The sequence below is a fragment of the Acinonyx jubatus genome, chromosome B4 (genome assembly GCF_027475565.1).
Source record: "Acinonyx jubatus isolate Ajub_Pintada_27869175 chromosome B4, VMU_Ajub_asm_v1.0, whole genome shotgun sequence".
In the NCBI taxonomy this organism is placed as follows: Eukaryota; Metazoa; Chordata; class Mammalia; order Carnivora; family Felidae; genus Acinonyx; species Acinonyx jubatus.
In genome coordinates this window covers 43,352,098-43,365,918 of record NC_069387.1, presented here as the reverse complement: position 1 = coordinate 43,365,918, position 13,821 = coordinate 43,352,098, and the positions used below count along the sequence as shown (strand labels likewise).

The following is a 13,821-nucleotide window of genomic DNA, read 5'->3' as shown; positions in this document are numbered from 1 at the left end:
AACATGCATTAAGACTAATGTCAGGAGCACAGGAACAGGAAGTTCAATGAGTTGTCATTAATTTCCAGGTGCGCTCACATTTTATCAGGACTAAATATCAAGCTTAGAAAGATCTAGTTTTCTGTAACACAGTATACGCTCTGATAAATTTCTTTAGGGGAAACATTGGGCTCTCCCAATAAAGAATTAATAGGTTACTTGTATCGCTTTTGATGTTTTTAATCATACCACCTTTTGCTGATTATTCATGACTTTCCAAGTAGTGTTTCAAAAGGCTTTTATGTGAATTATTTTGATTCTCAGAACAGCTCTATGAATCAGGCACTGTCATTAGCACAGTGTAACTTCGTTGTAAATTGAAGCACAGAGAAATCAAACTATTTACCAAGTTTCATTTGGGTAGTAAGTGGAAGTCAGTATTTGAAATTAGGTGCTCTGATCACAGAGCCTGTGCTATTAAAATCTGTGCTATTCTGATTTCATGTATAAGATTATTTTGATTTGAGGACCAGAAAAAAGAATCTTTGTAGGCACAGTTTGATTGGTTTACATTTTTTAATTGCATTTTTTCCAGGACCTAAGATATCATATTATTCTTTGAAATTTACTTGTGCCATAGTGATGTATAAATATATGTTTGTTTTTTGTTTTTTGTTTTTTTTTCATTTGCGGGTGATAAAACACTAAAGTCCAGAGATATGGTTGATTTCTGGATGATTTTCTCAAATATTAATTCCTATTCCATTTCTCTAAATCAACATATAAAACAGTAACATAATGATACTCTGCCCCCAAGACCATAATTTCAAGACACTTGAAGTAGAAGCGAAACCTGAGGTATTTGTGTTATTTTTCCTGTCTCTCCAAAATCTGCTTGTTTATCGATAGTCTAAGACAAGATAAAGATCCAAGGGTCTTTGGGTAGTAGAGCACGAAGGTATAAAATAATACCTATTTGTTGAGTATTTATTACATGTTTGGTACTCTGCTCAATGTTGTATATATCATATCAGATGATCCCATTACCTGTGAGTAAAGTAATAATATTAAAACCATTTCACATATGAGGAAACTGAGAGTAACTTACCAAAAGCCACACAGGGAGGGAGTTCTAATGTAGTTTTTCTCACAATGTATTAAAAACTACTTGTAGCAGAATCGAGCCGGAGTGCTTCTTAAAAGCACAGGACTCAGCGTCTTCTCAGCCTTCCAACTGAGAACCTTGAGTATTTGTGTTTGCACATCTGCATGGTTTACCAAACCTCTCAGTTGAGATGTTTGAGAATCCCATTCACAAATTTTATTACCACCAATGTGAGAAGAAAGAGTGGCTTCAAGGAAGCTGTGGGGAAGAAATGCAATGTTTGCCTGTTATCCCGTGAAATGGTGCCTCCCCACGTATCTATAAATACTTCAGGAGTTATTCGGCAAAAACCAAGCATAGAACTGTCAGGAAGAGATAAAACATTTTTACTTGCCATTTTGTCTACTTGCCTATGGGCCTTGTTAAGGAAGCATTTTCTTATTTTTAAACCCCATCAGGCTTCTTGCCCAGAAACTTTTATTTTCCTTGCACAGAAAATTACAGAGGTTGAGTCTGACCAAAGCAGACTCAGAATCCAAATTGTAATTCTGTGATGTTTTACAGATTGTGGTGCTTTTCACGCGATGACAAGTGACTGTTTTTTTGCTTCCCGTGAGCCACAAGGAGCCGTGTTTAATGCTGGGCGTATAGGAAAGTCATGGTGTTTGCCTTCATGGAGTTATCGATATAGTTAGTACCCTGACCTTTTCTTAGGTTGTGCGAGCGTGAGATAATGGGTGCTATTCTATTTGAAGTATCAGAAAATGAACGTTAAAGGGGCCACACTACTATTTGGTCCATGGTTGTACTTTAGTTAAGTCATCATCTACATTGTTCTATGGAGTCCAAGTTCAGTTTTCTTTCCACTACCTTATGTTGTCTTTCAAACGTAGATATTTTGCACAGCTTCGGTTGATGAAAGCCTAGCCGTTCTCATTCCAATTTAAAGTGTTTTTTTGTTTGCGTCTGAAGATGCAGTGAATCATACTGTGTTGACATAATTATGAGGAGAAGACAAGAAGAAAGAAAACCCATGGAAACAGAACAACTGAGAACAAATGATCAACTCACAGACTGGCTTCCGGATGTATAAAGAAGGGATTAAGTTATCCCTTAGTATGAAGGCATAGATAAAGGAGGAATGAAGCGGGGTTGGTAGAAAAGATAATGTAAAGATGACTCCAAGGGGGATGAAGGGAAAAAATAAACAATTTTATGTCCAGGAAGTCGTTCATCCAGATCTGTCACTGTACAATCAAGCACCTGTCTGTGACATCCTTCCCATCTCTTTGCATTACAGGAGTGTGTCCACCTTTGTCATGCCTGCCTTCCTCTCACACATTAAGTAATGTTTGTCATTACAGAAGGTGGGGTAAATTTTCCCATTATAAAAATAGGCACAATTCATATTGTCTCCTCCATTTCCAGAAAGCTCAAACCTGTGAATGGAAAAGGGAGAATGAGTTCCTGTGAAAAACGATGTCAACAATCAACGATCAAACCCTGCGTGCAAGTATTTTGTGGCACAAAGTGGAAAAAAAAAGGAAACACACATTCAGATCATTGAGAAATTTTCACTCTGCTCGGGAGTATAAAGTATGCACAGCTGAGGAGCTCCATAGCAATTTCAAACAGCATCGATTAAGTAGTAAGTGAGCAGTAGGCACCATTAGAGTCCAGAGAAAGAGACGGATATGGATGGGATCTAAAACTATGGAGAAGGCTTTATCTTTTCATCTTTTCATAGAAGAGCACGCTTTAGCTCTGTCTTGAAGGGAGGATAGGATTTAGATAAACAGAGAGGAGTTAGAAGAACCCCATAGGACAAGTAGCTGCACAAAATGGGAAGGAGCTCAAGGAAAAGTAAGTTGATCAGACATTTTTTTAAATGAGGATTTGTGTTACAAGCTAGCAGATATCAGGCTAAGCACATTCTACCGTGATTGCCTTACCTTGTCTTTATTCCCTGCCACACTGCTCATGACAAGAGAACAAAGAATGTATACATCTAATTGGTTTGCCAAACCTTTGTAAGATACCTACCATGGGCCAAAGCTGTTTTATGTGCCGATGATAGAGTCAACAAGGACATGGTCCTTTCTATCAGGGAACTTACATTAAATATAAGAGGATATTGGTAAGAAGCCAACAAATAAAACATTTCAGAGAGTGGTAAGAGTTACGAAGAAATGAAACGATGTGATAACGGACTCGAGTGGATGTGGGGCTAGTTTAGTTTCAGTAATTGAAGTTGACCTCATTGAGGAAGTGAGGCTTAAACAGACATGTGAGTCACAAGGGGGAGTCCACCATGGAGTTCCGGAGGTGGAACACTCCAGAAGAAAACAGTAAATCCAAAAGCCCTGAGATAACAAAACAAGTTGAGCTTGTTGAAAGAACAGAGGGTTCACCCGTTTGCCTAGAGTATTGGGAATGAGGCAGAAAATGACAGGAGCTAAAGCTCAAGACCTATGAAGAAATTTGCTTGTACCTGCAGTATCCTTTGTTCATCCCCATAGTAAATACTTAGGATCTGTTGAATCAATTAATTGCAAATTTTAGTAACAATCAGATTGTACAAGTTTTAGTTATATGGTTTACATTTTAACCGGAAAGACAGAGTTTTGACATACAAAATGAGCAAAAATCTTGAGGCTGGAAACTGGAAAGCCATGTTAACTATTAATGCAATTGGCTCCTTTGCCTGGCTCATCTGTAGAAGGATGGAGCCTTATGATATGAACATTGGAACCACCTTGTAAACGATGTGCCTGATTCTTGGAGAACCCTGGCGTGAAAGAGTAGGTAAAATGATGCTGAAAAGTCCAAAGAATCCTCAAAGTAATCACTTCCAACCACAAAACAACAAGAATGATAATTTTGTTCGAAAAATATGTGAAGAGAATCAGATCACGTTAAATACATTCACACGTGCACACACACACATGCAAATATCACAACGGTAAATTTGAGGGTAGAAATGAATGGGGAAAAATATTGGAAGTAGAGGTTGGTTGTGACACAGATAAAGAGCAGAGGCATGGGAGAGTAAGGAAGGTAGAACTGTCTTATTACCCGTGGTCACTTATTAGGACTCAGGTGTCAGTGACTCAGCTACTGCTTATGTAGCACACAGAAGGGTACAGAGCCACCTCCCAACTTTCTTTTTTCATTTTTTTAATGTTTGTTTATTTTTGAAAGAGAGAGACAGAGAGAGAGCACAAGTGGGGCAGGGGAAGAGAGAGACAGAGTCACGGAATCCGAAGCAGGCTCCAGGCTCTGAGCTGTCAGCACAGAGCCCGATGCGGGGCTCGAACTCGCAGACCGCGAGATCGTGACCTGAGCCCAAGTCCGACGCTCAAGCGATTGAGCCACCCAGGCGCCCCAAGCCACCTCCCAACTTTTAAGTAACTTGCCATCAAGAGAGTAAAGGTTCTCAGGAATAAAATTTGCTAGTTGTATTCCAAAAGTCCAGTGACTTACACATCTTTGGAGGGCACCGAACCATCTTCCCACCTCCAGACCTCATTAGTGTTCTTGCGGGACAGTCCAACCCAACGAATGAATCCAGTCCTAGACTTCATGTATTCCTATTGCAAACACAAATAAATAGAACGGTCAGCACGCTTTCACAGGTCTTGTAATGACGTAAAGACAAAGCTTCTCGATAAGACCCTGAACAACAACAATAAATTAGATTACACGTCAATATGAATATTAATTATATTTGGTGTTTAGAATTGTGCCAAGTTCGCTTGTTCCAGAATGAAAAATTGCTTGTAGAATACAGGGAAAAAATGTTCACAAAAAGCAGATATTCTAACCTCCTCTGTGTTTATCTTTCACTGACAGAAGACTAGAGTCTATTATTACCACTTCAAATAGAGTACCAAATATGGCTCTTAAATAAGATAATGGCAAACAACTGGAGAAGAAACATAAAAAAGAAATATATTGCTGGCGAAACTATTATTCCCTAGGTTTAACCTCTACTTGGCTTTGGTTTCATCGCTTAGCTTACTTTTGTAGTAGCCTACAAAATTTACATATGGAAGTATTAATTTGTTTCAGTTGATTGAGTTATATGAGGTCTTTCTCAAAGGGATTACAAACAGCATCTGCTTTATCTAATTTGCCTTTTTCTTTTTTTTTTAATATTTATTTATTTATTTATTTTGAGAGAGCTCACAAGCAAGGGAGGGGCAGAGAGAGGGAGACAGAGAATCTGAAGCAGGCTTCGAGCTGTCAGTGCAGAACCTAACACGGGGCTCGAACCCATGAACTGAGCCGAAACCAGATGTTTAACCAACTGATCCATCCAGGCGCCCTCTAATTTACCTTTCTCTGCCTAGGAATGAACACTACCCACTATACGTTATGGGTCATTGCCTATTGCCCCAATTAGAATATAAGCTCCCCAAGGTTAGGACTTCTGGAAGTTTTGTTAACTGCGTAGGTTCAGATTCTGGACTAGTTTCAGTGCATATTTGTGGAATTGATGGATCAATCAATCAATCAATCTATGGGTAACAAAATTAAAAGGAGTCAAATGTTCGCATACGCTCATACCTCTCAGAAAAAACAGGTGAGAATGCATTCTTGATAAATAAAAAGTGACTTGAGCTTCTTGACAGATGTGAGACACAGACTGGCATTCCATAAGAGACAGTGTCTGAAAGTCACCTGTAACCGCTTATTTTTTAAAGCTTCAGCCATAACTCACCTTTCTGTTAACCCCCTGTTCTTTTCGTTAAAATACACCCACATTGTATACTTCACTGTACAAAGTATAGTCCACCTGCCGTTCAACTATTCTTTGTTTCTCAAAAATGACATTGCTTCCTCTTTCATTCGTAAGTCTCCAATCTGGCATCAGCTTAGGGTAGCAAGATTCAAGACATGTTTCCATGTCTCCCATTAATCTCTGGCTGTTGAAGTCGAGGTTTTCGGGCACTCTCTTCTTTTGCCAGATTGGAAAGAAAATTAATGTATTTATCCGAATGCCGTCTCTGAGTTTCAGTCCACAACACGAGTTAGTAGATGAAGCAGCACACACAAAGGAGCATGCGTGTCAGTGGAATGTTCTCCTCATGTCTGGTCCACTTCTGTGGACTCCAGCGCAGGAAAGAAGTCAGTTTTACTGATCGACTATAGCAGTTTTGTAGACTATGACTGGCTTGAGCACTTGCATTTGGTTTGATCTCTGCACACAACCCAAATCCTGATCTTGTATTCGAACTTATACTTGCGTTCATGGTTAATATACAGAATATGATAGTTACCATAATAGAAGGTGTAGGATGAATACCATAAATACTTTATGCCTTTAAAAAAACGTTTCAGGGGCGCCTGGGTGACTCAGCCAGTGAAGCGCCTGATTGTTGGTTTTAACTCAGGTCATGATCATGTGTTCGAGCCCCGCATCAGGCTCTGCACTGACAGCGGAGCCTGCTTGTGATGCTCTCTCTCCGTCTCTCACTGCCCCTCCCCTGCTAGCTCTCTCTCTTTCAATCTCTCTATCTCTCTCAAAATATTTTTAAAAAATTAAAAAATGTTTTAATAAACGTATTACTTTAAAAAATTAAAAAAAAACCTATTATTTGGTGGAAGGGAGACTCTAAGGCATGGTTCTGGTTTGCTTCCAGGATTCACGAAGAAGAGAAAAGCTACACTAAATAATAAAGAGAGAGTGCATGAGTGGATGTGAACATAGTTCGCTTGAAAATAGAGCCTTTGGGGCGTCTGGGTGGCTCAATCGGTTGAGCGTCCAACTTCGGCTCAGGTCATGATCTCGCAGTCTGTGAGTTCCAGCCCCGCGTCGGGCTCTGTGCTGACAGCTCAGAGCCTGGAGCCTGCTTCGGATTCTGTGTCTCCTTCTCTCTGCCCCTCCCCCACTCATGCCCTGTCTCTCTCTGTCAAAAATAAATAACCATTAAAAAAAAAATAGAGCCTTTGTTAGAAGCTGTCAAAGAGGAAAATGTGGAAGAGGCAACGCGTTTTGCAGAAAAATTTCAACTGAAATCCTGTGTGTTTCGCAAATGAGATTGTTCCCCACCCTACCGAAGAGCCTATGGAAAGGTGGAGTTTGTATCATGGTTTGTTCAAGTTCAACTGTTCAACAACTTAGCAGGACCCGGGGAGCCATGTAGTACTGAGACAACATTGTTATTTATATTTTACAGTGATTTGAGCTGCTGAGTTTCTTTATACTTTCAGATTCTTTTGTGAGTTAGTCAATGGAGTTAAGAAAGCTGAGAAAGCTTAAATGACTTGTCTCAGGAGTAAGACCAGAATTCGAAGTCTCATTAGTTCATTTGCACACTTTTTACTCTCAGCTGTGGTCATTTCCACTGGGCTTGATAAAGTTCTCAGATTAGTACAAACTGTAAGACTTGAGAAACGTGTGTGTGTGTGTGTGTGTGTGTGCGTGCGCGCGTTGTGTGCATAAAATCAAATGCTTCACTTACAATTTTGCTCCGCATGGCTCCAAAATATTTGACAGAAGAATCTCCTTACCAGGACTTTCTGGCTGGTGATCTTCAGCAAAGCGGCGTTCACGTTAACACAGTACTGCTTACTCTCTTCCCACGTCAAGTTGTGCCTGAAAAATCCATAGCAACTATCGCCGTAGTATCTCCAGTTTCGGTCACATGGGCTGCATTTATGGCCTTAAGGAGAAACCCAGCATAGGAATCTTTACTTTCTACTTTTCCTTTTTCCCTATATTCAATGTTTCTTGCAGATCTCCAGATTCTCTACGTATAACATCACAGAAATACTCCGGGGGGCGGGGCGGGGGGAGAGGAAGAGGTTACAAAACCATACTTACTGGCGCCGCTCTTTTGTTCGGATTGTTTTATTAAATACTGGCAGAACTGCTGTGCCAACCGGTGCAGAGTGCCTGAGAAATTTTTGTTCTCCACTTGTAGGTAGTTTCGCTCTGTGGCAGCTGGAGGTAAACATGGGGTAATAATTTGTCATCAGGATAATAACAGTGGTGCAGAGACCTTTCAATGAACTCTACTTTCAGTAGAATTGTCAAACTGAGTGGTTACTGGATACACATGAATAAGCGAGGACTGCAAAGGCTCTGGGGACAAGGGGGGGAAGGGGACCCAGAACAAATTAAGAACTGCGCAAAACTGACACCTGGTGGTCATCCAAAAGAAGTTGAGTTATATGAAGGAGACCATCGCAAAGTAAGAAAATGCCCTGATCAAATGAGGTGCATGTTTTGAGATTTCCTTGAATGCAGGTTGCTAAGCAGATTTCAAAGGTGGATGGCACGTTACTTTGTTTTTCACGTCATACCAAAATCTCTTTTGATTTAAAAAATACATTATTGATTTCTGGTTGTGCTCAAAATATTGTGATATTCGGGTGAATAAAAGATGGCACAGGAGGGGCGCCTGAGGGGCTCCATGGGTTGAGCTTCAGGCTTTGGCTCCGGTCATGATCTCATGGTCTGTGAGTTCGAGCCCCTTGCGTGGGACTCTGCTGTCAGTAGAGAGCTTGCTTCAGATCCTCTGTCCCCCTCTCTCTCTGCTCCTCCCCCACGCATTGTCTCTCTTTCTCAAAAATAAATAAAACATTTCAAAATATTTTTAACACTACTACTCACATTTTCCAAAAAAAAAAAAAAGATGACAAATGAAAGATTCTACAATATCTTATGAAAAATAAACAGGTACACAAACCAGCAACAGCTACATCATGGGCTTTTAGATTTATAAAAAGAAGGGCTTTTAGACTTATAAAAAGAAAAAAATGATAATTTTTTGTGTGTGGGACACAAATTGTTTCTGACTGAAAATAAACACATTCATTAAACACAATGGGAAGGAGGGCTTTTAGGAAGAGGGACTAGAGGGAGCAAACTCTCAGGCGAGGAAACTGAGAAAGCCCCATGTTGGTCGGGGCGTGGGATATGCGAGACAGGGAGAAAAAAAACTTGAAAAGATCGTGGGGATCTAAACCGAGCAGGATCTCCAAGACCAGTTTAAAATTCTTGAAAAGGATTGTAATTAATAAATCAGCAAAGTGATCGTAAACAGAAGGAAAAAGTCGGAGGTCTCCTTCATTGAGAATTTCTTGGCAGCCAGTAGAAGATGACTGCAACAGTAACAAGTAGACCCACAGTGACAACTTGGTTCAGGGGCATCCACCCGGACCCTCAGGTGTTGCTTTCGCCCGGTCAACTCTTTCCCAATGAGTCAATACTTACACATCATCCACAAAGCCACCAGCCCAATAACTAACCCCACGCACAAGGTCAGCAGAATCAAAGCCATCACACGCCACAAAGGTGACAAAGCAGAGTCAACTGTGGGCACACAATAAAGATGTTAGGGGGCGGGCTATGTGGCAGTGTCACCTCTGCCCTTGCTCTCTCAAGGTTATCTGAGTGATATAAATAGATTCATTGCCAAATCTTGCTAGTGTTCTTTTGGTGATCATCAATAGCGAGCATAACCCACTCCCCATGCCACACATCCATCTTTTTCCAATGGATTTCGATTCTGAGTCAAAAACGACGATTAAGGGTTTTGTTTCTTGGTCTTCGTTGTGTTTTGTACCCACCCCCCCTAAATGATGGCTTTTATAAGCCACAGCTGGAGAATCATACCCATTGGCTGACATCTTCGAAAATGAAGGTTAGAAAACATTCTTTCCCCTTATCCGCTTGATTTTGATTCCTCCCAGCAAGAAACTGTATAAACCTTAGGGTAACGTTCCCTGCTTTTATCCTCTATAGCTGATATTCTAAATAAGTCTGTCTGAGCCTATGTAGGTATTAGTCAAATTCTGAAGAGAAGGAAGGTCATCAGGAAAATGAAACTATACGTGCTACCCCTAGCAGTGAAGGGAAACTCCGACTGACCGATTTCAACAATTAATTTCCTAGTTGCTGGCTCCGGGCACTCTTACCTGAGGTGAGAGCCGGTTTTCGACCTTTAATATTTAAAGTGACATATCCGTCTTCATCCTGCATGGTTTCCCTTGGACTACGAGTGAGCTTAGGGTCCAATGACTTTGCAAACTTGTAATGTCCACTCTTAACGATTTCAGTGTTGGCGAGTCGATGATCCTCCTCTCTCTGGTAAGGAGGAGCCATAGGAGTTGGGGGACATGGTTGTTTTGTTTTGGTTGGGTTTGGGTTTGGGTTTTTTTTTTTTTTTGGATATTTTTTCTTCCAGGAAGCCCTTTCCTAGCTGTTCAGAGATACAAGGACCTTGAACGTAAAAACATACAAATAATAACTTGCCATGAAGGAGGAGATATGGCATTTGCTTCCTGTTTTCTTTATCTTCAGCCCTGAATGAAGGAACATCTCCTTACGTGTATCCTTTCAAAGAACAAAAGTTCATGCCTCATCTTCGCCTTAGTGGAGCCTAAATCATGTTGTTGAAATGAACCGTTTTCTGATGAAAATTTCCTGGGCAAAACACGAGCAGATACATAGTCTCTTCCACGGTGAGGAGAAAGTCTAACACAACTTGATCTAATATGAGCTCTATGAGACGTTTCAGGGTCTTGTGTTAGAGGGCAGCATTTCTAACTATAGCCTACACTTCATCCAAATGCGTGCATCTTCCACAAATTATATTTTTCAAAACTTTGAGGACTCTGCAGGAAGCAGGCTTCATACTGCTTGGGTTTAGGCATCAGAGAAAACCCACCAAATAAAGTGAAATAAAGCCGAGTCGGGGATGTAGGCACTGTCTTTCAAAGGTTTTCACTTTAAAATGAATTTCCAGCAAGGGGCAAATCATCATGAAGCGAAATTGTGTAATTACAGGTATGGTGGTGCTTCGATGAAGAGCTGTTTGTGGAAGGGACAGGTTCCTAGTGCCCTGCACATTGGAGTATGATATGTGTTTCCACGCATTTAACTGTATAAAATGGGTTTTCAGGTTGTTATTGTGGCTCACACTGAAAGGAGTTGTAAGAACAGCCAGAGAGAGCTAGTTGCTGTGCTAATGTAAGAATATTAGTGAGGACGCTATTTTGTCATTAGGGTAGCTTTTTTTTTTTTTTTTTATTTAATTTATTTTGGGACAGAGAGAGACAGAGCATGAACAGGGGAGGGGCAGAGAGAGAGGGAGACACAGAATCGGAAACAGGCTCCAGGCTCTGAGCCGTCAGCCCAGAGCCTGACGCGGGGATCGAACTCACGGACCGCGAGATCGTGACCTGGCTGAAGTCGGACGCTTAACCGACTGTGCCATCCAGGTGCCCCTAGGGTAGCTTTTATATAGTTTTATAGCAGACATATATAAGTATATATATAAATAATAATAATATAAATATACTATATAAACATACATATAATATAAATAATACTTATATATAAATATAATATAAATAATACTTATATCTAAATATAATATAAATAATTATATACAAATATAATATAAATAATAATTATTTATATATATAATAATAATACATGTACAGTTAAAACTTCATGGCCAGAAAAACTTCCCTTCTTCTAAGTAACTTCTAGGCATTAATCTTATAAATAATCTTATTTTTATTTTTTCTCTAGTTAGCTGAGTGTCAGACTTTACTTTTCAATACAGTAATTACATAAGATCTCATGGCAGGTATTTTGTTTACTAATTTTCCCTTGGGGACATCTTGTACCTATTTCTTTTTCCCTTTCTGTTATCTCCTTCCCTCTGAATTCTTTGTCAAATTCACTTAAAATAATCTTTCATTTTAAAATTTCTTTCCTTACACACCTCACCTAATTTTAAAAGTGAGGTAAAGAATAAACAAAACAACATGGGAGGCATTGCCCAGGAATTACTCAGACCCTCCTTCTCTTCTTCGGCTGCCTTTATTCACACACCATTCCTGAGGCTTTCCCTCCACCTTCACTCCTCTGTTCTGTGTTGTTTCTGTCACTGCCTTACATCAGCTTTCTCCACCCCCCCCAAAATATACAGAGACGCTGAAAAATAATTGTGACATAGTGACAGAGAGAAAAGAACGGAGGAGAGTGAGTTCAAATGACACTTTTTTTGCAAATCTTTGCTCTGGTCTTAGTAGCCCAATAAGTAACTTCTGAAAATTTACAGTTAAATTAAATCAAATATGTAAATGTAAGGTTCGTAGGCATTCGAAAGCCTTTGTAATTATTGTAAACGTTTTCTTGTTCAATTAGCAGAAATTTTCAGGAAATATGAAACATTACAATCAGCTTGTTTTTTTGTGGTTTCTACATTCTCTAGGTCTTTCGTAATTGGTTGAGATATAAAAATATCGCGTTTATTCTTCTTGGAAATTGCCAAGAATATGTTGGGCTTACTTCCTGATTCACGAATGCTTAAAACTGTACATTTAACACCAGAAATAGGAAAGCTGAAATGTAAACCTCAGGTGACATTCCTTTCCTATAGCTCAGCCTCTGGACTTTCTTTGGTTTTTGTTTTCCTTTTAATGATTGTAATACAACTTTTTTTCTTTTTTTGATCGTTGATAATGCTAGCCAAAAGCTGAGGGTCTTAGGTCCAGATCTATGTTGCATAAAAATATATTTGCCTTTATTTGTATTACCCTAACGTGGCTTGGAGGGTGTAAACATGCTGGGTAAGTACAGAGTTTCTCAGGGTCAAAGGAGCCCTTGATAACATTAGTCTTAATTCTATTTTCTTCCTCTACATAGCCTATAAATACAAGCTGAGTTACTCAGCAAATTAAACAGAGAACTGCAGGAAAAAGAGATAGAGATAACACACTTTTCTTTTTCTTTTTCCAAAATCCAAAGACTTTGCAAGATCGTGCGTGCGCGCTCTCATTTTTGAGTAAACTTTATCCCCAACGTGAGGCTCAAACTCAGGACCCTGAGATTAAAAGTTGCATGCTCTACCCACTGATGCAGCCAGGTGCCCCTTTGCTCATCACCCTACAAGACCTGTCATTGACACGTTATTTCTGTTTTTATATTTTATTGTCCCTCTTTTCTTGTCTTAGTAGAGTAAAACTAAAAAAGTCCTCTACTGCGAATGTTGGGATAAGTTTGAATTACGAATACATTTTTTTTATTTGTTTACTATTTTGGAGATTAAGAGGCACTTTTCCATAGGTTACCTTTTTTTATTTTAAAGCAAATTTCTAAACTGTCTTGGACACTGAAATTGGCAGTGAATATCCACGGGGAAAGTCATTGTCCTAGTCTTTGTGGAGCAGTCTTAGGTTTTAGCTATCTAACCTTTGTTCATTAGTATGTAGAACAACTTTCCTAACTCCAATATACACCAGCCCACATTCCTTTCCCTCTTTCTTGTTTCACTTTTTTTCCATTACACTTATCATTCTCTGACCACCCCCCACCCCCCCCACACACACTCACACACACAGGGAGGCATTTTTGTCATGTATCCCCAAAGAATGTATTCTTTGGCTCTAAAATAGTGACTGACATAGAGTTACCATCCAATAGGTATTTGGTAAGTGAATGAAAGGGTATTTTCATCCTGATATTGCATGTGTAGAAAGAGAAAGTTAAGGAACGTGGGGAATTTTCTGTGTTCACACTTCTTGTAAAAAGCAGTATCGTTTCCTGGTTCCCAAGTATCTTTTCCTGGTTCCCAAGTTCTTTCCCAAGTTATAAAGTCTTCCACATTTAAGTATTGTCCAGACTCTATTTCAGTTTATAGCTGAAGAATGAGTAAAAGACACTAGAATCACAATGACAAGGTATAGATTCGATAGGAAATCAGTCCAATTCA

The 13,821-nt window shown here is 39.6% G+C and overlaps 1 protein-coding gene across 1 annotated transcript; it reads right to left on the bottom strand.

Moving 5' to 3' along the window:
* Positions 1 to 1,447: 1,447 nt before the first annotated feature.
* CLEC1B (C-type lectin domain family 1 member B) lies at positions 1,448 to 10,385 on the bottom strand. The gene is made up of 6 exons (XM_015061699.3): positions 10,013 to 10,385; positions 9,309 to 9,407; positions 7,914 to 8,033; positions 7,601 to 7,752; positions 4,568 to 4,674; positions 1,448 to 2,523 (listed from the first exon to the last, which is right to left on the bottom strand). The coding sequence occupies exons 1-6, from the start codon at positions 10,197 to 10,199 to the stop codon at positions 2,379 to 2,381; spliced, it is 810 nt and encodes a 269-aa protein (XP_014917185.1). The 5' UTR covers positions 10,200 to 10,385; the 3' UTR covers positions 1,448 to 2,378.
* Between the last annotated feature and the right edge of the window lie 3,436 nt (positions 10,386 to 13,821).

Excerpts from the sequence above, each read along its gene's own strand:
- CLEC1B (XM_015061699.3), bottom strand. The coding sequence starts at position 10,199 with ATGGCTCCTCCTTACCAGAGAGAGGAGGATCATCGACTCGCCAACACT. Across the intron at positions 8,034-9,308 it reads GGTGGCTTTGTGGATGATGT|CTGCCACAGAGCGAAACTAC; the intron begins GTAAGTATTGAC and ends GTTTACCTCCAG. Across the intron at positions 2,524-4,567 it reads TCGGTGCCCTCCAAAGATGT|GTTTGAGCTTTCTGGAAATG; the intron begins GTAAGTCACTGG and ends TTCCATTCACAG.